At 45.0% G+C, this 24,589-nt stretch overlaps 1 protein-coding gene across 3 annotated transcripts in view; it reads left to right on the top strand.

Moving 5' to 3' along the window:
• The window catches only part of LOC118778055 (RIMS-binding protein 2-like), a 59,603-nt gene extending 38,819 nt beyond the window's left edge, over positions 1 to 20,784 (top strand). For all 3 annotated transcript variants that reach the window (XM_036529374.1, XM_036529376.1, XM_036529375.1), the window contains 15 exons: positions 1,181 to 1,388; positions 1,527 to 1,606; positions 2,218 to 2,327; positions 3,890 to 4,720; positions 6,038 to 6,189; positions 6,779 to 7,264; positions 7,789 to 7,935; positions 8,361 to 8,513; positions 8,646 to 8,742; positions 12,884 to 13,053; positions 13,311 to 13,479; positions 15,375 to 15,478; positions 16,334 to 16,405; positions 16,709 to 16,840; positions 19,701 to 20,784. In XM_036529374.1, the coding sequence (XP_036385267.1) occupies positions 1,362 to 1,388; positions 1,527 to 1,606; positions 2,218 to 2,327; positions 3,890 to 4,720; positions 6,038 to 6,189; positions 6,779 to 7,264; positions 7,789 to 7,935; positions 8,361 to 8,513; positions 8,646 to 8,742; positions 12,884 to 13,053; positions 13,311 to 13,479; positions 15,375 to 15,478; positions 16,334 to 16,405; positions 16,709 to 16,840; positions 19,701 to 19,985 (3,015 nt within the window). In that variant the 5' untranslated portion in view covers positions 1,181 to 1,361 and the 3' untranslated portion in view covers positions 19,986 to 20,784. The remainder of the gene's footprint in view (positions 1 to 1,180; positions 1,389 to 1,526; positions 1,607 to 2,217; positions 2,328 to 3,889; positions 4,721 to 6,037; positions 6,190 to 6,778; positions 7,265 to 7,788; positions 7,936 to 8,360; positions 8,514 to 8,645; positions 8,743 to 12,883; positions 13,054 to 13,310; positions 13,480 to 15,374; positions 15,479 to 16,333; positions 16,406 to 16,708; positions 16,841 to 19,700) is intronic.
• Positions 20,785 to 24,589: the final 3,805 nt, after the last annotated feature.

Genomic DNA, 24,589 nt, shown 5'->3' on the forward strand with positions numbered 1-24,589 from the left:
TGAGGGGGGAAGTGAGAGCAGAGTGTGTGTGTGTGTGTGTGTGTGTGTGTGTGTGTGCGTCTGTGCATACATTTGTGTGTAAGTGTGTGTGTCTGCATGAAGAACCAGGATTTGAGGTATTGCAGGTATTTCACAATTTAGATATTTCAGAACTGTTTTCCTTTAATGTCTGACTGCTGTGGGTTTGATGACACTAATTGGATACACGTCTTCATTTGACATTTCCCGAGAGTTAAGCTGTTTTGAAATTAGAAACGTGCAGTTGGGAGCGTTACTGTGCTAATAGGGCGATCAAGCAAATTTATGTGGAACTCCAGATAAATGAGCTGTTCAGCTAATGAACTGCAGTAGGCCCTATCCTAAATAATTAAAGAAACTAATATCAATTACGTTCAATAGTAATCTGAATGATTCAGTTTTTTATGAGGCCCACAGTGTAAACAAAACAAGCTTTAACTTTACTTTTATTTATTTTAAGAAAAATAATAAGATGCTTTATCCTTTCTACATTTTTTTTATACAGTATAAAACTGAACATGTTTCTCAGCCAGCTGAGCCATAACAGATGGTCCTGGCTGGTCATTAGTTCCACCCCACATTAATTGCTAGCAGTCATAACAGCTCTGTGTTGTGATGTGCGCTGCACATATTAGCTGTGGTTGGTCACCACGCTGTCAGGTCTCTCCTTGTTTTTATCTCCATGGCAACCGGCAACTGCGTGGGATGCTGGGAGCTCCTACAGGAGTGACAGCTGCTTAAACGCTGTAGTCTGGCCGCCTTCGGTTCTTTGCCCACGCTTTGAACGCTGCACGCTTCTGTAGGCATAGAGTGTAGCCGCTGTGCGCAGCCACATACTGCAGTTAGACTTGCATTTGTTTTGCGCAGGTAGGTGAGGCTTAAAATCTGTGATTTGTTAAATAACAAATTTAGTGGGATTTGAAGTGTGTTTTTTTTGCTGTGGATAGATTGGTTGTTTTTTTTTTAATAATGTTATTTGTTGTGTATTTGCTGTCGTGTTATTACTGGTGACAGCTGTTTAATAGTTTGGTCATGCAGTGGCACAGAGAGATCGTTTCTGAGATCATGTTTGTCATTCTCAGATTCCTTTTCATTCTCCCATCTCGTTCTCTCTCTCTCTCTCTCTCTCTCTCTCCCTCTCTCTCCACCTCTCTTCCTGTAGGTCACAACAGTCCGAGACCTGGAGCAGAAATGTCGGTCACAGCCTTAAGAGCTCAATCTTCTGTCAAAGGAACTTGAGAACGTCCTCCTGGAGACCAAGGCATTGCTCAGCCTCAGAGCCCATTCTTTCGCAGTGTCTGATTGGTCTGCATCCCACAACAAACCCCTCCCCCGGCCCATCAATGGACTCGCCACCAAGACTGCCACAGGTCAGCCATTTTTAAATCTGAGGGCTGTAGTGGTGTGTTATTTCCTGTTTTTCAGTCCCATATGCTGAGAGGTTCCTGACTGCTCAGACTTTTCTGACATATTACATTGTTAAATGTGAAACTATCTCTGGGTTTCAGATGGATGGCGATGTGAGCCCTACGCGGAGGTCCAAGCCCAAGTACACAGGAAAGGTTCGTCTTTGCACCGCCCGGTACAGGTGAGGGAAATGGAACCCTGTGTGGCATTCTGGAACACTGAGTTTGGGTCATAAGCGTGCCAGCAATTCCAGCTTAGTCTGTGGTCTTCCAGGTCTTTGATGTTGTTTAGTGTTACCAGGTGTTGTGGGTAATTGAGTTCTAGTGGTTTGTGTTAGCGTTAAAGTCTGCTTTACATATGGCCACAATCCACTACTTTTTTAGTCTCCTTCCACCTGTTTTGCTTTCATAACGTAAATGAATCACTGAGTGAATGAAAGATTAGATAATAGCTATATATCGCCTTTCAAGAATTTTGAAACATCCAAGGTCAGGGCCCAGGCTAATGTTTCTGGAACCACATATTGGTAAACTGGTCTATGACTTCTCTGTAAATGCTTTGGGACACAAACACTCACACAAAGAAAATTTCAGGTATGTACCTTTATGTTTGTGAGGTGATATCAGTTAGTATTGGACATCATTTATGGGGCTGCATGGAGGTCTTGGAGTTCCATACTGACCACTGACACTCATTCCAGCCACAGTCATGAATCTACTAAGTCTTTTTTTGACATATTATCTGTAAGTTTCAAGTATGAAGTCCTCTTAAATCTTTTTCTTCTGTGTCCAGTTATAACCCTTACGATGGACCCAACGAGCACCCGGAAGCTGAGCTCCCCCTTGTGGCGGGGAAGTATCTCTACGTCTACGGGTCAATGGACGATGATGGCTTCTACGAAGGTCTGCTTAACCTCCTCCCCAGTGTTACTGCATTACAAACAGCATGGCTAATTGCAGTTAATCTTAAATACATTGTCAAAGATTATTCATCTGCAAATATCATAATCCCATGGTATTACAGCACACGATTTTAATAGTTATGAGTAAATAGCACTGATGGGTAACACTGTGTGTTGCTTGGAGGAGGTAGAGTAGAGATAGTCCTCACAAGCAGAACAGAGGTTAGGTCAGAGCCTGCTGTTAAGATGTAGTCTCAGCTCTCTTTTTAATGATGTGTCCAATCTGATGATGATTAATTACTGACATATTTCCCCACGGCTGGGCGGGTCGTGATGTTTCCAAACTCGGCCCGGTGACCTGGGGACAAGTATGCGATCCACACGGAAATTTCCGTACACAGCGTGCGCGTGCAAGGAGTCGCTTGAGCCCAATTAATTTTTTATCTTTGCTAATTGGGTTTTCTATTTTTAGACGCTGACATTACAGCAGGCATCGTTTAAGCATTGTGGCTTTTCATCCGCAGATGGTGGTGATTAGTATCACACTAAAGCACAAGTTTGTTCTCCTCCCCACCTTTTTTTGAGGGGTTTTTGGAACGAGTTGTGGAAATGATTGGGGATTTAATTTTTGTTAATCTCATAAATGTCAGGGGACACGTCAGTTGGATCAGGGGAATCCAGCTCAAACCGCCACGAGACCCGGCCTTGCTCTTATTGTGGTTTACTTCACATGCTGTAGTTTCACAGATCTGTAAACCTGTGCCCCTCCCCCCACTATGAGGCAACCAAGCCTAAAATGAGTGACAGTCTTCTTAGCCAATAATACCCAACGTTTGCAATTCAAACAATGACACGGGCGGCTTTCATACCTATGTGGTTTCCAACACTCTTTGGAATTGTTCAGCATGATTGGTCAGATAACATGAAGATTAATTTAGATTAATTTGAAGTCTGGTCATATTTAGTAAATATGATTCAAATATTACTTCATGCAAATCTTTATGGTTTTGAGAGGTATAGACTCTAGACACTTGCCTCATTTCTTAGAAATTCACGAACGGCTCGGCTGCAATGTTCTGTTAAATCCACCCCCAAAATTATCCAGTTCACACTGATATCTTATTGATTCGCTTTGGGGAACAAACTAGATTTCCTCATTAGCTACTGACAGAGATAGACACTGCAAATGAGAGTACTTTGCATCCAGCATAATCTTCAGCATTTTACAGTAGGTCAAATTTTGATTGTATCTGACTGTTACTCTATAAAAAACGTCTGTTCTTTCATCTTCATTCTTTCATGCAGAAATTCAAGCAGACTCATTAGTAGATATGAGCCGCTGAATACCAACATCTGAAAGACAATAAAGACTGAGATGTCTAAGGGACAGCTAAACTGGTCTCCTGCATGTGCTATTTGCCCGTAGTGACAAAAAAATGCTTGCCTCATTGACATTCAGCCATCTAATATGAGAATGTAAATGCTTGGTTTTCAATTATTGTCACCTTTTCTCTGAGGTGCGTTTTTGATTTTTGTCATGTTTTCTTTCTCCGTGTGTCTCAGGAGAGCTTTTGGATGGACAGAGAGGCCTGGTCCCCTCCAACTTTGTGGAATTTGTCCAGGACAAGGACAAGACAGCGTCCAGCCAGGTGGCGGACGGAGACAAGGAGTCGGGCTACCTCAACCATGCCGACGCGGGCCTGCAAGCTGCAGACGGGGGCACGGATGGCGATGGGCGGTTCAACAGCACAGGGGCAGCCCCAACGGGTGCCTCCCCTGAGGGGACGGGGGCCGAGGACGCCGGTGTGGACGAGGATGGAGAGGAAATCGTGCCTTACCCCAGGAAGATCACCCTGATCAAGCAGCTGGCGAAGAGCGTGATCGTGGCGTGGGAGCCTCCCCTGGTGCCACCCGGCCGAGGGCCCATCAGCGCCTACAACGTGCTGGTGGACAAAGAGGTGCGGACAAGTGTGCCCTTCGGCAGTGCCACCAAGGCGCTGCTGGAGAAGCTGAACCTGGCGGCCTGCACCTATCGCATCTCCGTGCAGTGCGTGATGGAGCGGGGCGTCTCCGACGAGCTGCGCTGCACCCTGCTGGTGGGGAAAAGCGTGGTGGTGGCGCCCTACTGCCTGCGGGTGGACGACATCACCCAGGTCTCCGCCCTGCTCTCCTGGATGCCCAGCAACAGCAACTACAGCCACGCCGTCTTCCTCAATGGCGCCGAGCACCACGTGGTCCGGCCCGCCAGCTACCGTTACCGCTTCTCGGACCTGCAGCCCATGACTGTTTACAAGGTGACAGCCGTGGCCCAGCCCCACCAGATGCCTTGGCAGCTGCCCCTGGAGCAGAGGGAGAAGAGGGAGATGTCCCTGGAGTTCTGCACCCAGGCTGCAGGTCAGAATCTCTGCCCTCCCCCAACTGTGACATCACAATAGAGCCGTCCAGTCACAGGCGATTTCTGGTGCTTATCCTTGATGAGGAGGGATTGGTCAAGATTACCGTTCTGCTCATCTTTGGAGCTCAATCCAGAGGAAATATTTGGGCAATCTCAGCTCACGGCAGGGGAATAACTTCTCTAAATTTATGGCTGGTAGTACTCTGAAACACATCCTGGCCCTGGGCCTGTGTCCTGTTCAGTCAGGTGTCAGGCACTTGCTGTTACATGAGGCGGGGTGTTGCCAACTCAGCACTCTGTGGAAAGGTGTGACCTTTAGTTGTACTCTCTATAAATATTCACATTATACACTCAGTGCAGTCAATCTAATCAAGTGACTCATGAACCTTTTGATGTGCCTTTTAACATGGTTACCTGATAACAACGTTCACACCGGGCCCTGGGACAGTTAGACCACAAAGTTCTGCTCTGTAATTTGACATTATAGAAGCTGAGATCTGGAAATTAAAAGACGATATCCCGCAGCGTTCATGACTCTTACTTAATCACCCGTAGCCCCTAACGGCAAGAACATAACAGCATTTAGTAAATAATGATTTTAAATGTGTCTGCTCAATCTAAATCAGCGACAGTAACTGGCTGTTAGCTTCCCGTCCCTTGGTGGCAGTAGGCGGAGATGGAGGAACGGCTCACGGATTCAGAAAGCGACACATAATCGCTCAGCGAAAGTCTCTGTGATGAGTCTGCTGGGGACAATGGTGGTTTAAAAAAGTCATGTCTTGCCAGTAGTCCTTCTGTATTGATTGACACAGTACAGGAATGCGGTGCATTGTGAAGGTTTGGGGACCGACACAGGGTCGAGTGGGACAGACCTGATGAAGCTCTGCTGTCACGGGCTCGTTTGTTGTGTGACTGTGGCTGTGTGGTGTGGTCAGTGAACCACAGCTAACCCGTTTCTCTCACCTTCACTGATCTTAAACACGGGTTTATTGCATGAGAAAAGCAGACACAAGAAGGCTGTAGTTAGACGTACGTCGTTTAACAAACTTTGTGAAAATCTTTCTGGCACTGTGTAACACCCGCTGTCCTCACTTTGAAGAGCATGCCTTAAAGAAATCTGTATAACAGTTCTTCTCAGTTTATAAGATAAATCTTGAAATTGTATTTTTTTCCAAAGCAGAAAAGTTTTTAGTCAGATTATCTACATGCTCAGTACTGGGCCATGGAATTCACTGGTTAAAGAGAATGCTTATTTACATGGCATTGGTGGGTTTTCCCCCTCCCTGATGCACACCTCCTGGCCCCTCCCACCCCAGGACCCCCCTTCCCGCCCCTGAATGTCCAGGTGCACTGTGGCCCCGCCCCCGGAGTCCTGCAGGTCCACTGGACCCCTCCCGCCCTCACCGCCACGGGAACCTCCAATGGAGCCAGCGTGATTGGCTACGCTGTCTGCACGAAGGGACAGAGGGTGAGCGTGCGCTGTAACCCGCACCAGAAGGTTGCGGGTTCAAAGCCCAGATTAAAAACCCTGCTGTATGAACAGGTGGTGAACAGAACAGAAGGTGACATCCCTTGCATCCTAAACCAAAACATCCCGCAGTCAGCTTAGTAAAAGATGTGAGTGCAGTGCTGAACACCCACAGATAATCTACAGTCATCTGCTGTGGTGCTATTGTTCAAAAACGTGTGGCACTCTTGTGCCCTCTGCTGGTAGACATTGAGCATGAGTGAGCAGGTATAACGCTGCAAGGCTCTTGCTCCCGAGGGAAAACGCATGAGGTTTTAGTCCATTAAATGTGGGTGGCTACATGCGTCTTTAGCCTGTTTTTAATTCACGTGGGTGAATGTCTAATTCTTGTCTCTGAATTAATCTTCCTATGAGTGTAATGCACTCAATCCCACCCTCTCTGATAACATAATAACATTTTATTTATAAAATACGCCTACGAACGGAACAAGAGCATTAATCTCGGTGATACAGTGAGGCGACACTATGCTAACAGTCAGCAGGGTTTAAAAGCAGGGTTCTCTGGCTATTTTTTTCCTTTTTACCTCAGATCGCAGAGGTGTTGTACCCCATGGCGGACTACGTCACGGTGGAGCTGAACCAGTTGCAGTGTCTGGAGGCCAGAGAGGTCATCGTCAGGACTCTGTCCACGCAGGGGGAGTCCCAGGACTCTGTTGTGGCGAGCATTCCAAGCAACCTCCTCGTGCCTCCCCACCCACACCCCCACCCCCAGCCACACCTCCCGCCCCACCCTCACCACCCCACCCCCAAGCCCGCAGCAAGCGCCGGAGAGCCAGAAACCAAAGAGCAGGAATCAGGCGTACGCCCCCCCACCCAGCCCTGGGACACAGCGCGGTCCCCCTCGCCCCTCCCCGCCCCCCACGGCCACACCCTCGACGCCCCCCGTTTCCCCGGGCGACGCTCCCCTTCTCCTCAGAGGATCCTGCCGCAGCCGCGGGGCACCCCCATCCCCGACACCGTGGCCAAGGCCATCGCCCGGGAGGCAGCACAGAGGGTGGCGGCCGAGACCAGCCGGGTGAGTGCGGGCGACCGGGCGACGGGGCGACGGGGCGACCGGGCGACGGGGCGACGGGGCGGTGGCAAGGAGCAGGGCTCATAACCAACAGGTTGTTAGTTTGATTCCCATGTGGGGCACTGCTGTTGTACCCTTGAGCAAGGCAAGATACTTAACCCAGACTGCATCAGAAAATACCCAGTTGTATAAATCACATGACATACAAGTCTCTCTAAATAAGGGTGTCACAAGTTAACTATGTGAAGTGAAAACATTTTTTAGCCAGCTGTAGTAGAGGTGAAGGTACTAGTAACTAGTGGTTTTAGTATCTGGTTATTAGTAAGAGAAAGGTTTCAGGTTGAATATCCTGGTGAGGTGCTGCCACTGAATGACTGAGTTCAGTACTTACATTCTGTTGCCCTAGTAATTATCCAGTTGTATATACGGATAATAGATAAAATAATGTGAGCTATGCGAGTCTATAGGGATAATGGGAGTCTGTCAGTCAAATTAACAATGATGTAATATAACTAATGTCCAATCAGGAAAGGAGCAACACTGTCCACCCCGTTCACGCCCTGAACTCAGACGAGGAAGAGGAGGAGGAGGAAGAGGAAGGTTATGAGTCCGCTCATACGAGGAGGGGTGCCTCTGTGGATGAGTTCCTCAGGGGGTCTGAGCTCGGACGACAGGTATGCCGCACCCACACCCATCACCATCTTCAGCACTTAGCTAACAGTTTCCCTCATTGTGCGGCACTGCCTGATAGGGGTTCATCTGTCACTTCCTCAGCACCTGTATACCTGATAGGGGTTTGCCTGGGCTGCCTGTCAGGGGTTCACCTGTCACCCCCTTAGCGTGGGGTGCCTGTCAGGGGTACACCTGTCACCCCGTTAGTGCTGGCTACCTGTCAGGGGTTCACCTGTCACCCCCTTAGCGCGGGCTGCCTGTCAGGGGTACAGCTGTCACCCCATTGGCGTGAGATGCCTGTCAGGGGTACACCTGTCACCCCGTTGGCGTGAGATGCCTGTCAGGGGTACACCTGTCACCCCGTTGGTGTGGGGTGCCTGTCAGGGGTCTGTGGCTTCCTGTCCTGACCTCTGCCTGTGCTTCCCAGCTGCAGTACAGCCACAGTGAGGAGTACCAGACGGAGAGCAGCCGTGGCTCCGACCTCTCCGACATCATGGAGGAGGATGAGGAGGAGCTGTACTCCGAGATGCAGCTGGAGGAAGGTCGCCGGCGGAGCGTCGGCCCCCACGGAGCGCTGAAGGTGAGGGAAACTCCCTCGTCCCCCTGTCCCCAGCCTTCCTTCAGGAGGGTCAGTCCAAAGCAACCCCATTTAGGACCATCCATGAGCGCTTTTTGTGGAATGTCCAGACAAACTTTTCTTTTTTTTTTAAAGGTTTTGGGAAACACCTCTGCAGCACGTCGAGACCGACATCACCGTGATTCGGGGAGAGGGCCCCCCCAACGCCGACCCGTGATGGTCCCCTCCATTGGTTAGTACACCCCCTCCTCCCAGAGCGGGATGTAGGGGAGGTGCCCTCTCTGTGTCTCTCTGTTTCCTCTTTGCCTCCTTTCACGTGTGCTGACACTCTTCCCTTTCACGTGTTCTGACACTCTTCCCTTTGAAGACAAAATTTAGATCTTTCAGTCTCCTAACTGAAGGCTTTACTGTGTCATCCTGTGTCATCCTGTGTCTTGTGTGTGTCTGTTGTTCTGAACCATGCTCATATCCTCACAATATGTTATCAAAAGCACCTCAAAATTACAAATAATCCTGAAAAATCAAATGGTTTTTTTCTCTTGTATCAAGATAATGATTTCACAGATGTCAGATCAGTATTTCTTGCACACATAATAAGAAATGGCATGTTTTCATTGATGTAAAACCCAATTTATTGATTACCTCATGTATTGATTACCTCATCTTTTCACCAAAAGAGACTGTTAGTTTTACATCAAACATTACAGGACACCATAGGGTGAGATCTAGCTTCCCACAAAGCCACGCCCCGTCATCAGAAGCCCAGAGGGGAGAGCTGATAGGCTGAGTGGCAGAGTGGGGAGGGCCCTGGGAATGTAACGCTCTGATTGGTGTTTTCTGTAGAGATCACCACTGAGAGTAACAGTGAGGGGAAGCCCTCTCCAGTGGAGATGGATCATTACTATGGCAATGTAGCGCCACACGAGATTGGCTCTTTACTGCAGACCGGGGACTCAAAGCAACGCAAGGGTAATTAAACTGAAATTAATGACTAAAAAGGCTTCAAAAGTATAGGTTTTACTTCACATACTTTTATTGGGGTTGGTAACTCCATATATACAGAGCAGTATATGATTTCTAGATATAAACTGAAAAGAAGTATTCAATCTAACTGCTGTGATACTTTGCCCTCAACTTGAAGCACTACATATAAACTATTTCATTTAGTTGGGATTTACACAGTATTTCAGTTATGTTCCGTTCTTAAAGCCATGATGTGTTTTAATTAATTAGCTTTTTCTGGCAGATGCTCTTATACAGAATATCTCACAAGATCATCGAGGTAAGATGTCTTACGAGCAGTGACATTAAGGACACTGACTCAACAAATAAGTAATGAGTAAACCCTAAAACAGTTACACACTTGTAAAAGCAACATTTTACCATACGCAGAGAGCCTAACAATGATCATGAAACATTAATATACAGTACGTAATAATAAATATACAATGGTGCCTATCAGTGACCATAGAATAACATTACCTTATATCATAAAACACATATTACCCAGTAATGATCCATAATAGCTAATGATCCATGTCCTAATAATGGGACATGGAAAACAATTACTAAAAGCAGCATACCAATCATAGCACTTAAATCCAAGACTCAAAGTTAAGGACAAAGTACCATATCAGTCGGAATGAATTCCCCTTTTGATCATTCATTGAGGTTGCCAGCTCCCACACTTTCACCGTCACACTGATGATTTGGAACTGTAAGAACAGGCCTCAGCAAGGCAGAAGTGTCATAGGGAATGTGTAAGATCTGGCAACCCTGATTTAGTATTAGTTTACTTCAGTGTATGTGCTTGTGGGGGAAGACAAGATGGCTGCTTCCCTTGGCTGAGGAATGGCCATATGAATGTGTATGCTCTTGCCTGGGTCTGACCCCCAGGAAACGCCTGTGCACCCTGCCCATCCTTCTAACCACACCCACTACTTTTACTTTCCTGCTGCATGACTGGTTACTCAAAAGGGTGGGCCTTTGGGGAAATGCCACCCTCTGAGGGGGCCTGTCCTAAAACAAAAGGCTCACAGACTCTGAACTAAATTGACGCCTTTCACTCATATATTATAGTATTGTCTGTTTATGATGTTATTGTAATGTTGCAATATAAAAAAGATTTAGTGAATATTTGCAGCCTAAATGGTTGCACCTTATTTTGGGAAATGTGACCCTTAATAGGCTTATTTTTATATTTATATTTTATTTATATTTTATTCTACATTGCCTGGCCAAAAAAAGTTGCCGTTTGCATTTAAATAAGCAAATGATCTGGGGTTGCTTCAGTTGGTCAGGTCTAGGCTCAGCAATGTTATGTGGCAATAAAATGAACTCAGCTGAGTACCTGAATGCACTGAATGACCAGGTTATCCCATCAATGGATTTTTTCTTCCCTGGCACGGGCGTTTTCCAGGATGACAATACCAAGATTCATCGGGCTCAAATTGTGAAAGAGTGGTTCAGGGAGCATGAGGAATCATTTTCACACATGAATTGGCCACCACAGAGTCCTGACCTTAACCCCATCGAAAGTCTTTGGGATGTGCTGGAGAAGACTTTACGGAGTGGTTCGACTCTCCCGTTGTCAATACAAGATCTCGGCCAAAAATTAATGCAAATGGAAATAAATGTTGTGACGTTGCATAAGGTTGTCGAAACAATGCTATGGCGAACGCGTGCTGTAAACAAAGCTAAAGGCGGTCCAACAAAATATTGGAGTGTGCGACTTTTTTTTTTGGCCAGGCAGTGTATATGCATGTATATTTTTATTCTATATTTATATTATTTTTGTATTTATATATTTTTAACTAGTAGTAACTAGTAATTCATCTAATATTAGCATATAAAAATGAACAAAATGAAACTCAAGTAGAAAACTATGGTTCCGCCTTAGGAACGGAAGTACTGTTTATGAATAGAGTTACCCCTCTGCTTTTTGATGCTGCTGATTGTAAGGTTGATGACATCTCAGAATATTCTACTCCTCTTACACCTTTGGAAGCATCGTCCACCTCGCTGAGTCACTCAGACTCAGATAGCGCATGCATTTTCCTACTGAGCCAAAAGAGGACCCCAGCTGCCGGAACGTTCCGCGCTCAAGGGGGTTCATTATGCGCATGGTTTATAAGAGAACAGATGCTGTCTCTGCCTCGTCTGCGGCGTCTGCCCTCACCTCACTCATTAGCGCGTGTCATGACACAGTTATTTCTGTCTCGGAATCCTCTTGCTCGTGTGCCTGTGTCTCCCCACATTTGACAGAACGTTGTGTGTGTCGAAAGCATGGTTGGGGTCTTTCCTGTGCGTGCACATTCATGCATTTGGTTTTTTCCTCTAATAAAAAGGCCACTCGTCGGTCAAATACACAGGTCATGCATGCTAAAGTTTCATTTCACCGTTCACTGGAATTGTCTTGCATTGTGATCGCTACTCAAACTGTAATGTCAAAAATGTGACTTTGTGTCTAAGTGTGTCTAATATTATCTAGCTATAATAGCTAACTGTGGGTGCAGAAAAGCTAAAGTATTAATTACCTTGGCAACAACAGATCAGTCCATGTGCAGAAATTCAAAAAGGGAGGATGCTTCATTCAGGAACCTTGATAATTATTTGAAATTAGCCTGAAACTGGATCAAAATGATTATTGTAAAGCTACTCATTATTTCCAGACCTAATAATATCAGTATTTAATCAGTGTTTTAGGGGGCAAAGAAGCACTGCAGGTAAATTGTTAATTACCTGCAGTAATTAACTACCGTTAATTGTGCTTTCAGTATCGATATGCTTTTGGTTTATACTTGCAGTGATTGAATTGCAGCCATTGTAATGTTTACTGGTTGTCTCTCAGTCTCTGAATATTTCACCTAAAGACTCAAAATGATGCCACCCCGAAGTTATTTATGAAATGAAGTTTTAGCTTCTTGCAGCCTTCCATTGAGTTTCCATTCAATAAAAAAATGTAATAATAAACAGTAACAACAAACCCTTTTTATATTGTACCTTTAAAGACAAATACAAAGACAGCACAGGTAGCAGTGAACCAAAAAAAGGGAGAACTGACTTTTTACACATTCGTTTTTGCACTCTTCTGCTTGAAAACATTACCTCCTGTTAGCTTTACTCACACCTGCATCAAGTGAACATTTGTCCTTAATCCTGATTCACAGTTAAACACAAGTGTTACTTTATTCTTATTTACAATATTTTTTTCATTCATTTTGGTGAAGGCTGAACTCCCAAACCATGTTTCTGACAAAAAAAAGTAACACTTGCATTTAATCGTGAGAGGACATTAAGGACAGGTGCTGGCCTTGAACTGAGGCCTTAGTGAACTCAGTTTCCCAGGCTTCCATTCTGGTTCCGTGTGGTAGATGGCTACGGTGGGCGGGAACGCCCCTCCCCTCAGTACCTGGACGAATCAGAGCCGGAGGATCTGTGCCGGATATTCGTGGCGCTGTTCGACTATGACCCCCTCTCGATGTCCCCCAACCCTGATGCCGCAGACGAGGAACTGCCCTTCAAGGAGGGACAGATCATCAGGGTGAGCTTGAGGGCTTTCTGTCTGGGTTTCTCCGCTCCCTTTCTGTGCCTCTGTGCTGATCATAACTGAATGGAGCTCCTCATACAGGGAACTGTAGAGACAGACCCATAGCAATGATCCCAGGTCGGTCTTGGTGACATTGTTTCTGTGGGGTGGGGTGAAGGTTAGGGCTAGGTTGCTGTTCCCAGGTGAGAGAAAAGGGGCAAGGTGCAGAGGGAACCCTCTCTTTCTCTGTTCTGATTGGCTGTGTCTCCTAGGTGTTTGGGGATAAGGACACGGATGGGTTTTATCGGGGAGAGATCGGAGGAAGGTCAGGGCTCATTCCCTGTAACATGGTTTCGGAGATCCAGGCGGAGGACGAAGAGACGATGGATCAGCTCATCAAGCAGGGCTTCCTCTCCCTCAACACGCCTGTGGATAAAATAGGTAACCTGCTACATGAAAGCACCTCCCACCCCACCTGACTCACTCTGGCACAACTCCGACTCCATTTCTACCATAAGGCTCTGTGGGGTGCGTAGGGAGCGGTTACCTTCCCCCAGGCCTTTCCAGCAAGTGTGCCCTGGATGTCTCTCTTTGTGTCTGCCCACAGCTTCCATCCATCCCTGTTTGCCCTCACTGCTTCCATTTAGTGAGGCCTGTGTCTCTCCTCACAGTTTTCATCCAATGAGATCTCTCTTTATCTCTGTTTCTCCTCACAGTTTCCATCCAATGAGATCTCTCTCTCTTTGTTTCTCCTCACAGTTTTCATCCAATGAGATCTCTCTCTCTTTGTTTCTCCTCACAGTTTCCATCCAATGAGATCTCTCTCTCTTTGTTTCTCCTCACAGTTTCCATCCAATGAGATCTCTCTCTCTTTGTTTCTCCTCACAGTTTCCATCCAATGATATCTCTCTTTATCTCTGTTTCTCCTCACAGTTTCCGTCCAATGAAGTGACTGTCATTGTTTCTCCTTGAGATTTCAATTTAGTGAGATCTCTCCGATGAGATATCAATCCAATAAAATCTCTTAGATTTTTTTCCCCTCAGTTTTCATCCAATGAGATCTCTGTGCCCCTCCACATGGAAGAGATTTTTTGCCGTCTCTCCTCTTCATTTTTTCATCGAAGCAGACCTCTCTGTTTACCTCCATGATGCATTTCCATGCGTCTTTATTTCTTTCAGTGCTATTCTCAGCTGGCAGGGTACACGTCCAGGCAACACCACAGTCATCATCCACGTCCACTTCCTGGCATTTCATGACATTTGATTAATTCTCTGACACAATTGCCTCTACTTCAACCTTAAACAGACCTAACCTATCTTTCACAAAAATGCCCCACTCTGATTCCATTCTCTTTGCTATCAGATGAGTGTAGTATGCACCACCGACCACTGGAGGCAGCATTGTTTTTACCTTAGTATAAGTGTATAGACCAACACCAAACTGTCAATAGGTTATCAGACACTGTGATTACATGCTATTGCATATGAAGGCCTCAAACGCTGCCGTGACAGTGAGATAACATAGCTGAAACGCTGCCGTGACAGTGAGATAACGTTGCTGAAACGCTGCCGTAACAGTGAGATAACGTTGCTGAAACGTTCTACAATGCCTCTGTCTGCAGTTTCTGCGCTCTGTTTCCCTCCTGTTTTTTTTTTTTTCTGTTACTATTTTTCCCCCCCCTGCCCGCGAAGTGAGCCACGACCCTTTCAAAGACGGCTCGCGTTCAGTAGTCCGCAGGTCCAGAAGGTGCAAGAGAGGTCTGTGCTTCTGTGGAGCCGCCCCTTCCTCCATTCTGCCTCTCCCACCCCACCTGTTCCACCTCCCCATCTCCCATCGTATCCACGTAGTCGTGAGCATCGCGTGTTCTTTGCCCCCCGTGAGTCACACACCTTCATTTTCACTGACTCGCAGTGTTCATGCGTATGCATCTTTGCTGCACTGAGTGAAGGCTTGGTTGGAGATGTACGCTGCATTTACAGGTGTTCATGCCCTACACCAGTCCTTTTATATCTGCCGTCCCATCGTTAGCGATAGGGTCTGTTCTGACAAATCACCAAACGAAAAAGCCACAGTGATGTGATTCATGTGATTAAAAAAATGTTTAACAAATTTCAGAAATATTGTGCTGGTTTCAGTTTCTACATATAACATGTTCGCATTTATTTCCCCACTGAAACCAAACAACAAAAACATAAAAATTGGCTGAAATTATTATTCATTCGTGGATGTCCTGTGGCTTTTTACTTTGTGTTTAGATTGAACAGACCCCAGAGGTGGAACTGCTGCAGAATAGAAGTGTAACCTCCCTCACTCCTCTCCTCCTTCTGCCTCACAGATCGAAATCGGCGGGGTGTTCCACAGCCCCCTGTGTCCAGGCGACGGATGGTGGCCCTGTATGACTACGACCCCCGAGAGAGCTCCCCTAATGTCGACGTGGAGGTACTGCAATGTTTCTTTTTTTCCATTCAACGTACTACACACCATCACCCACACTGGTATTACCTGTCGGTCACCCCAGTACTGTCAATGGAGTAACGCCTCACAATGAAGGTCATAAATATATATATGCATTTACTAGTTACTGCCAATATGTCTATATAGACCTCACATCACAACATGTCAGTGCTGTAGTTTGGTTTGTGTGTTTGGTTAGGTGTGGTTGAATTTGGTTTGGTGTGGTTTAATTTGATTTGTGTGCTTGGTTTGGTTTGGTTTTATGTGTTTGGTGTGGTTTGGTTTTGTGTGTTTGGTTTGGTGTGGTTGAGTTTGGTTTGTGTTTTTGGTTTGATGTGGTTTGATTTGGGTTGGTTTGGTTTGGTTTGGTTTGTGTGTTTTGTTGGATGCGGTTTGGTTTGGTTTGGTGTGGTTGTGTTTGGTTTGTGTGTTTTGTTGGATGCGGTTTGGTTTGGTTTGGTGTGGTTGTGTTTGGTTTGTGTGTTTTGTTGGATGCGGTTTGGTTTGGTTTGGTGTGGTTGTGTTTGGTTTGTGTGTTTTGTTGGATGCGGTTTGGTTTGGTTTGGTGTGGTTGTGTTTGGTTTGGTTTAGTTAATTTGTGTCAGAAGGATGGCAGCAGTGTTCTGGATGTTTCTGTGATGTCATCATGACATGTAGCTGAAGTATGACAAGCATTCCAAATGCTTAGTGGTCAGATAGGACACAAAATCTCTGTTGACACATAACTTCATGGCTGAGAAAATTTGAAAAAATCCCAGAGAGGTTTATGATTATGCTGCTTGAGGAAGCATATGAACATTCAATGAAGTGTGTCTCAAATGTCTTGTGTGGACATTTTAGGCTGAGCTGACTTTCTGCGCGGGCGACATCGTTGCCATTTTTGGAGAAATAGATGAAGACGGGTTTTACTATGTAAGTACTGCAGCCACGGTGCACTTCGAGCTGCTTCATTGCCAATCTATTCGGATGTCCTTATGGAAATTATGGAGTTAATTTGAAGCACAGTAGCAATTTGAAGCAGACACTAGTCTGAAGAGTTATGTGTGGGTGAATTTTGCCAACTTACACCTTTCTGATTTTTTACATTGTTTGCTGGTAAATTTATTATAAATTGAATTGATTTTTCCACTCTGAAGAGGACACAAAGGTCAAAATAAAGTGTTTCAGTTACAGACGAGTTGTGACCAGCCTGCTGTCCTTTGTCGCCCCCTACAGGGTGAGCTGAATGGCCACAGAGGCCTCGTTCCCTCCAACTTCCTGGAAGAGGTACCTGCAGACGTGGAGGTCTATCTCACGGACACGCCCAGCCAGAGCCAGGGAGCTCCCGGAGGCACTGAGCCCCAGAGGGTACACGCCCATCTCCACGCCTACCACTTGCATTTTTTTTTTTTTACTTCTTTTTCAATTTTGAACTTTTACCTGCTTACTTTCTGCCCCTGTCTGTGTGCATGGTGATGATGGCTCAGTCAGAGATGGCATTTTAAAACCTTGGGTGTGACCTTGTGTAGGCAAACTGTCACGTACATGACAGAGGCATTCTCACTGTCAGGCTGCAGGCTACAGAACATGTAACAGGAGAGAAAATATCAACACTATTGTTTTATGAATGGACATATTCATAAACCATTCAGAGAGAGAGATAGAAAATATTGCCAAGCAGAATGCATTTTCTCTGTACAGTATAATAGCCGACAGAATAATTTCTTTGTTGCCATTTTCGTTGCACTGGAAAAAAGAAGCTATTGATATGTAAATTTAGCACTGGTTAATTCATCCGGAAGGTGTTTAATCCCTGTTGAATCTCACATTTTAAAATTATTCAGATGTATCGTAAGACCATACTACAATGTATAAATGCTTTATTCCTCATTTAACCACACACTACCTTGAAAGGCTTTTTCCAGTTTTGCAGCTTGTAAGAAAACAAAGCAATATGTTAGAAACAGTAATTACAAGGATGCCAGTGTAGTAGTTACGACAATGGAATAACTTTAATGATTTGTGCATAAAAAAACCACAGAGACAGAATTGAGAGAAGAGCTTTTATTTGCCAGCAGGTTTCACTTGAGTTTTTTTTTGTTTCTATGTGTTTTGACCCAGATTTTTTCATATTCATAGTGGGAGATTCATTTTTCATTTCTTTTCCCACCCGCGTGCCAAAACAGAAGGAGAGTGTTCATTTCTCACCGTAAAGACTCTGTTTCCATCACGTAAGTGAACAACTGAGGATACCCGACTCACACTTCTCTGGCCTTCGGTCAAATGCAGGTCACATACAGGTCGTATGCAGGTCATATACAGGTCGTATGCAGGTCATATACAGGTTGTATGATAACCAGCAAGAATACAGTCCACACATATACATACAAACATATGTACAGTACAACTAAACTTTACATTCAGAAAATATATATTGAGTACGTGTTTTCAATCACTGTGATAAACCTCTGAATGAATGAATTGAGTTATAGTTTAGTTCTAGTGTATATACATATACACATACATACAGTAGGTGTATATATATATATATATATATATATATATATATATATATATATATATATTCTGATTTAGGGTGTAAATGTCCTTAAAAGGATATACCCTTTTATTTGACTTCCTTTTATTTTGATATCATTTATTATATTGTATATTTACTGTATTTATTTTGACTACATTTTGATTTGTTTCACATTTCGAACAGAGATCTGGCTCAGTAAGTGTAGAGTGCTACAGTAGCTCAGACACGAGAACCCCAGCCAGGGCATTAGATGAGAAGTGTGGTATCCCTCTGTTGTTTCTCTGAATGTTTTACATTACGACGTTCCATCCGCACCATGAGTATCCCTGCTGTAATTCATGGTAAGCTAAAAGGCCTTCCAGTCACATCTCCATTGCCCGTCTCATCTAAGGGTTTTATCATTTTACCTGGCCAGTCCCTGCCCTGGTACAGAACCCTGTCCAGAAAAAAAACTGGACAAAATTTCATATTTTCATATTCACCAGATTGATGGATTTCATTATTGTTCCCCTTCAGCCTCCATTTTGTTGTGTTGTGGCCTGAAAGACCTGGAAGATCCATCAATACAAACAGGTCTGATATAGCTTATCCCATACAGCACCGGCCATCACACAAGCTAAGGACTGACATGGAATGACAGAAGTAATATTGCTCTTGTTTATTTTTTCCATCAGCTGGAGAAAGTAGCAATCTTTAATATTCACTTAATTATACTTTGCTGTTATGACAGAGGTTGCAGCCAGACATTTACTTTGCAAATGATTATATGTTTTGTAATGCAGGCTGAATTGGTTCCAACCACTTTGATTAAGGTACTTCAGTGTAACGTGACACTTACCTCCCAGAAGAATGCAAACTATTCTTTGTTGTTGTTTTTCAACAGAATATATATTTCGGTATTAAATAATAAGCACACTTTCAATCCTTAAACTGGAAGGAACTCTAACTATAGAGACATGTCTCTCTCTCTCCATCATGGTGTCACTTGAAAAGAAGCCTTTTAGCTTATGGTTACAAATGGATTATTTGGATACTGGTTGTCTCCACTGTATCCTAGTGTTATGTAACTGTCTCAGCCTTTCAAGATGAACACTGAATAAAGGCAACGAGTTTGTTATGCTTCACTCCAGAACCTCTGGATGTATTGCAACTTGAATTGATCACCTCATAGTTCACAACTGGTGGTAGATGCTTTCATGCCTTGAACTCTCTCACCCTGTCAAATGCATTGAACTGCACCTTCTCTACGGAGTTAGCCTCTCGTCTACATTCGAATACTCCTTTTCCACTGCAACCTGGCAAGCTGATTATACTCTGGTACTAGCTCTACAGTGGGAAAGGGGTATAATGAGCAAGTTTGGTTCCAGCTCTCCAGTGGAAAAGGGGTATGACCGTGAAAGCAGCCATTCTTTCTCAGGTCAGGAAGCAGACGGTGCAGGGATATGGGCAGGGGTGAGGGCAGGGGTGAGGGCAGGGGTGAGGGCAGGGATATGGGCAGGGGTGGGGTCACTGAAGCACATGGGTGTTTGTATCCTATGATTTCCAGAGATGGGTGGTCTGTAGGTGCAGGTGCATGAAGGTATGGTATAATATTGAGAAGCAGGGAGGAAGAAATAAGTATGGAGCTTATGAAGTGGGGTTGGGAGGGGAGATAACACCCTGAAATATCCCCTTCGGCCGTCCTGCCAGGTCCCCACGGAAACCGCGGGTCAGCCCAGAAGATCCGCCTCACCGTTGAACCTGGGCCCTCAGACGCAGGAGCCTAAGCCTGCCACGCCTGCGGGCGCTGTGGGCCCCCAGATCCCCCCGGGACCCCTAATCACCCCGAGCCCCCAAATCACCCCGGCGCCAGACAGTCCAATCAGAGCACTCAGCAGCCCTGCGAGGGGCCCCCGCGAGCTGTCCTCCAAAAAGAAGAAGGGACTGCTTTCCAAAGGAAGGAACCTGCTGAAGAAGCTGGCCGTGGTGAAGTAGAGGGTCTCCGCCTGACACCCTCCCCGCCCGGCTGTGCGTTCAAACACACTCTCTCCGGAGCAAGGAAGCTGGCCGAGGTGAAGTAGAGGCTCTCCGCCCGACACCCTCCCCGCCCGGCTGTGCGTTCAACCGCACTCTCTCCGGAGCAAGGTGGCTCCTACTCTTCCATTACTCTCATCCAGATGAAAGTGGTGCAAAAATATAAATATACAACACATAGACATATACTGTATTAAAGGTGTCAAAACTAGGATTTTCACCATGACTGTCGACTGGTACTCATTTCTAGCTGCGAGGCTGTGCCATGAAATTGGGGCTTGCTGATGATTTATGGGAACTGGATTATCAGCAGTTATTCAAGAACTGTTGTCTTCAGCCAAGTGTTACTAGTGATCGAAAAGGGCTGTGCAATCTTAAACGAGTATAAAGCTAAGGCAGGAGGGAAGTCTTAAAGGATGTCATAGCTTGCTTTCTGCAGTCAGTTTGGCAAGAGCAGAGTTTTACCATCGTGGTGTCCCTACACCAGTGAACGACCAGGACAGCTCAAACTTGCTGTGATTAATTTGAGCTGTATTTATGCTCACCAGAATGACTTTATCTTTAAGGGTCAGTGTAGCGAGACTGTTGGTAGTATTGTGCTAATTTCTGTAGCACATTGAGACTTCCATTTTGAAGTGATTATGATTTGCCTTTGGAAGGGGAAAAAAAAGAAAACATTCCTTCTCTTAATTTAATCTCTTACTTCAATCTCTGCCAAGAAGTTTTCAAGTGCATGTCCTCTATTAAAACATCTCAACCTCTGGACCAAATCAATGAAACTTAAACTTAAAAATTAAAAAAAAAAATACTCAATGTACATTTAGTAGTTTAATGAAAGAAAAAAAAAACTCTACTTAATCAGTGTTGGTCCTGAAATGCTTAATTCAAACCAACCTCCATGTGTTTGCCTTAAATGCAAATTTGCATTTCGTCTGGTAAATGGAGCAAGACTAGATTGTATGTACTGTGTGCATTCCTGTGTGTGCATTCCTTGGGAAAAAAAAAAAGTTACGAGTCATGTGATTTAGTGACGTGCTGCTACTGTAACTACAACTTCAAGCAACATTTTGTTGGGTTAGGCGTGATGTGCACAATTAACCACACAGAATTGTGGTCTACTTTAACGATACTAGATTTGACCAAACTTCAGCGCAATCATCAACGTGTTTATGTGGGTGACGGTGTGCAATACTGTTAAGGTTAAGGAGTTGGGCTGGAAACCGGAAGGTTGTGGGTACAAATCCTAACATGGGATTTGGATCTCTTGAGGGTACTGAGACAAGAATTATGTGCAAGCTATGCAAACTGTCCTGGATAAGTCTGGCTACTAAGCAAATGATACTGCACACCAAACCCATTTTGGCATGTATACAGTAAACAGGATCTTTCCTGAGAGAACCCAGAATCCCACCTCTGACAAATAAGGCATTTCTACATAATTCAATTTGCCGAAAGTAGTTAGAAAAAAAACGACAACATAAAACCATCATTCTAACCCAACAGGAAAACTAGGATAGAGTGTTGAACGATTGCTCAATAGTGTCGATGTATTTCATTCACGGTCACGAATGGGAAAGCCATTGTTTGACCTGGTGTTCAGACCTCATGTACACTTTCTCAGACTGTAAGGCCATTAGAACATTATGCCCCTTTATCTCCCTTACATTCCCTCCGATCTTTACAGCTTACATTCTCTGAGTGTAAAAAACACCCACTCAACAGATTAAAGGTGACTGCCAAAGTATGAAATATTTAGAGCTTTCATCTGCCAGAAAGAGAAAAATTAAAATATTCAAATATAGTTGTACATTTCCAGAAGTCAAAGCCATGCATTTGTGATTCCACATAACTTTTAGTCTGAGTTGTTGTTGCCCTTTTTGTACCTTGCCCATTTGTAAATTGTTTTTAAATGTTTATACTTGATTTTCAGACTGCCTTTTTTTGTAAATTCAAATTTATAATTAAACAGTGCAAGTTTTCCCCATGTTGACCTCAAGAAAAGAAAATAAGTTTGCAACAGTGTGCTAGAAACTAACAAACATTGGCCTATATTTATGGTCATCCAGTACTGTGTGCATGTGTATAAACTTTTTTTAAAATCAAAATAAATTTGATATTTTGTACAATATCACACGTTGTGCAGGTTTGTGGGGAAGTGACATACGTCAACTGTTCATTTCAATGGAACATTTATTCAAGAAATACAAAGAGGTTTAAGCCAGTAGAACAGGGCTTGTAAATTATATCCCTTTAAACTTAAAGTTTAACATCTCAGTGCACACATCAGAGAGGGCAAACAAGGTCAGCGAGATCAGCAGGTCAAGCAACCCCCCCCCCCCACCAGCTGTAGGTACATTACATTACATCATTTAGCAGACGCTCTTACCCAGAGCGACTTCCAAATCAGTGCATCACTATGCTAAGAGTAGTTATCAAGAAGTAGTACAAGAAGTCAGTAAGATACTGAGTTAAGTGCTAAACTGCTGTAGAATGCTTTTTTAATAGAAAATAGGGATAGATAGGATAGATAGAGAGGAAGGAAGACTAGAAATAAAGCTTGAAGAGATGAGTTTTCAGCTTAGGATAGAGCAGAAGGAAGACTAGAAATAAAGCTTGTAGAGATGAGTTTTCAGCTTCTTCTTGAAGATGCCCAGGGAGGCACTCACTGGTACTCCAGGCCAGCGGGCTTGATGCAGTGCAGGATCTGGGGCGCCTCGTAGCTGGCCACGCCCTGGAGCTTGCCATCTGTGACCCCTTCCCTGTACACAACAATGTGCCTTGGTGGCTTCGAGCCTCATGTGGAGATGTAGGTGTGGGGGGGGGGGGGGGGGGTGAGAATGTGTGCCATAAGTGGGGGGCACCTTCCTAAATGGAATTGAGGGTGCCAGTGTAGCACAATGGTGAGGAGCAGGGCTTGTAACCGAAAGGTTGCAGGTTTGATTCCCCACTGCTGTACCCTTGAGCAGGGTATTTAACCCAGAATTTCCCCAGTAAATATCAGTCTATATAAATTGGTAAAATTGTAAGCTGCTCTGGATAAGAGCATCTGCTAAATAGCAATAATGCACTGTAATGTAATCAATGTGCCCTTTAAGCAGCTAAACGGTGCAAAAACGGAAAACTCAGTCATCGAGACAAGTTCGTCTCTGCTACCTGCAGCCTCTACAACACAGCTTTCAAAACGTGGCACTTCAGTGCAGTAAAGCATATTTGGTGAGGCGGGATGGGAAGGAGTTTTTCCAGGTCAGGATTGTCGGGGCTCTGGGATGCATCTGTTTCCAGGAGATGAACCCTGCTGTAATGGAGCCGCATGTACCTTGGAGCGCCCCCTTCAGGCCGTTCATGAGGTACTGCCCGCAGCTCTGAAGCACACACTTGGAGTACCACCTGGAAGAGGGGCATTATTGTGAGAGCAGGTGAGTCTCTTGCTCCCATATCTCTGTTTGTTCAACCCGTCCACAGCACACAGCACACTTCAGCCAAGATGCATTCTTACGTATGTGCCTTTCAAAGAGTAAAGCCACCAACATATATTGACACTGTGAGGGGGAGACGGGAGGAGGTGCAACTGACTGCGTCATGCTCCTGTTGAGACTGGCCACCAACGCCCCAGTGGATCATCTCCTGGAAGCGCTGTCATGGTAACAGCCAATCCCCTCGACCATGAGTGACTCCACTGAACTGCGGTAAAGATTGCCGTGCGAGCCTAAATGGCAACAGTCAGCTAACTCTTTCGTTTTATCCACGCAACAGTTGCACATTTGTTGAGATGTATTTTTGCTTCACACCGTTCAAATTGGTTGGATAAAGGATTGAGCACATTGGATGATGTCGTGTGTCTAGCGACTTTACACACTGCTGTGTATGTGTGGCAAGTTGGCAACTGGTTCACTGGCAAAGGTTTGCTTGCTGAAAGGCGTTTGTCAACAATTATTTGTTTAGTGCGTGTGTTACATTGTTTCAAAATCCGGAACTTTCTCTGCCGTTGCCCCCCGACGGTGGAATGTAGGGTGTAGGTCCTCTTTTTCCGGGACATGTCCTCGTTTTGGGACCTAAACCATGCAGAGGACGTATGGTCACCTTCCACGCTTCATCCTTTCTGCCGAATCCCTTACTATGTTAAAGACACTTCTGAAGCTCTTCGGCACTCACCTGATCACCAGAATCACTACCGCCTAAAGCAATTTATGTCCTAAACTGTTTTCCTTAAAATGGTTTAATGCACTTGTGTCTCTACCAGATAGCTTATACCTTGTCTGGCCAGCCATTCAAACTTGGCCATGCAGTACTTCCAATATTGTGACTTCGTGTGTGGCTTTCGCTTGTACGTCACTTTGGATAATAGCGTCTGCCATGAATAAATGTAAATGTAATGTAAATGTTTCCAAAACAGCTCCAACAACCACCCTCCCCTTTTCGCGAGGACGTTACTAACGTTACTAATCCAGAGAGAAAAGTTACTACGGGAAAAAAAAATGGCTCGAATGAATTCGTATGATGGAAGGATTTTGGCGCCAGTGCAATATTGTACGAAAGCGACGTTACACCCATTGCAGTCCGTTGTC

The sequence above is a fragment of the Megalops cyprinoides genome, chromosome 5 (genome assembly GCF_013368585.1).
Source record: "Megalops cyprinoides isolate fMegCyp1 chromosome 5, fMegCyp1.pri, whole genome shotgun sequence".
NCBI classification, from domain to species: Eukaryota; Metazoa; Chordata; class Actinopteri; order Elopiformes; family Megalopidae; genus Megalops; species Megalops cyprinoides.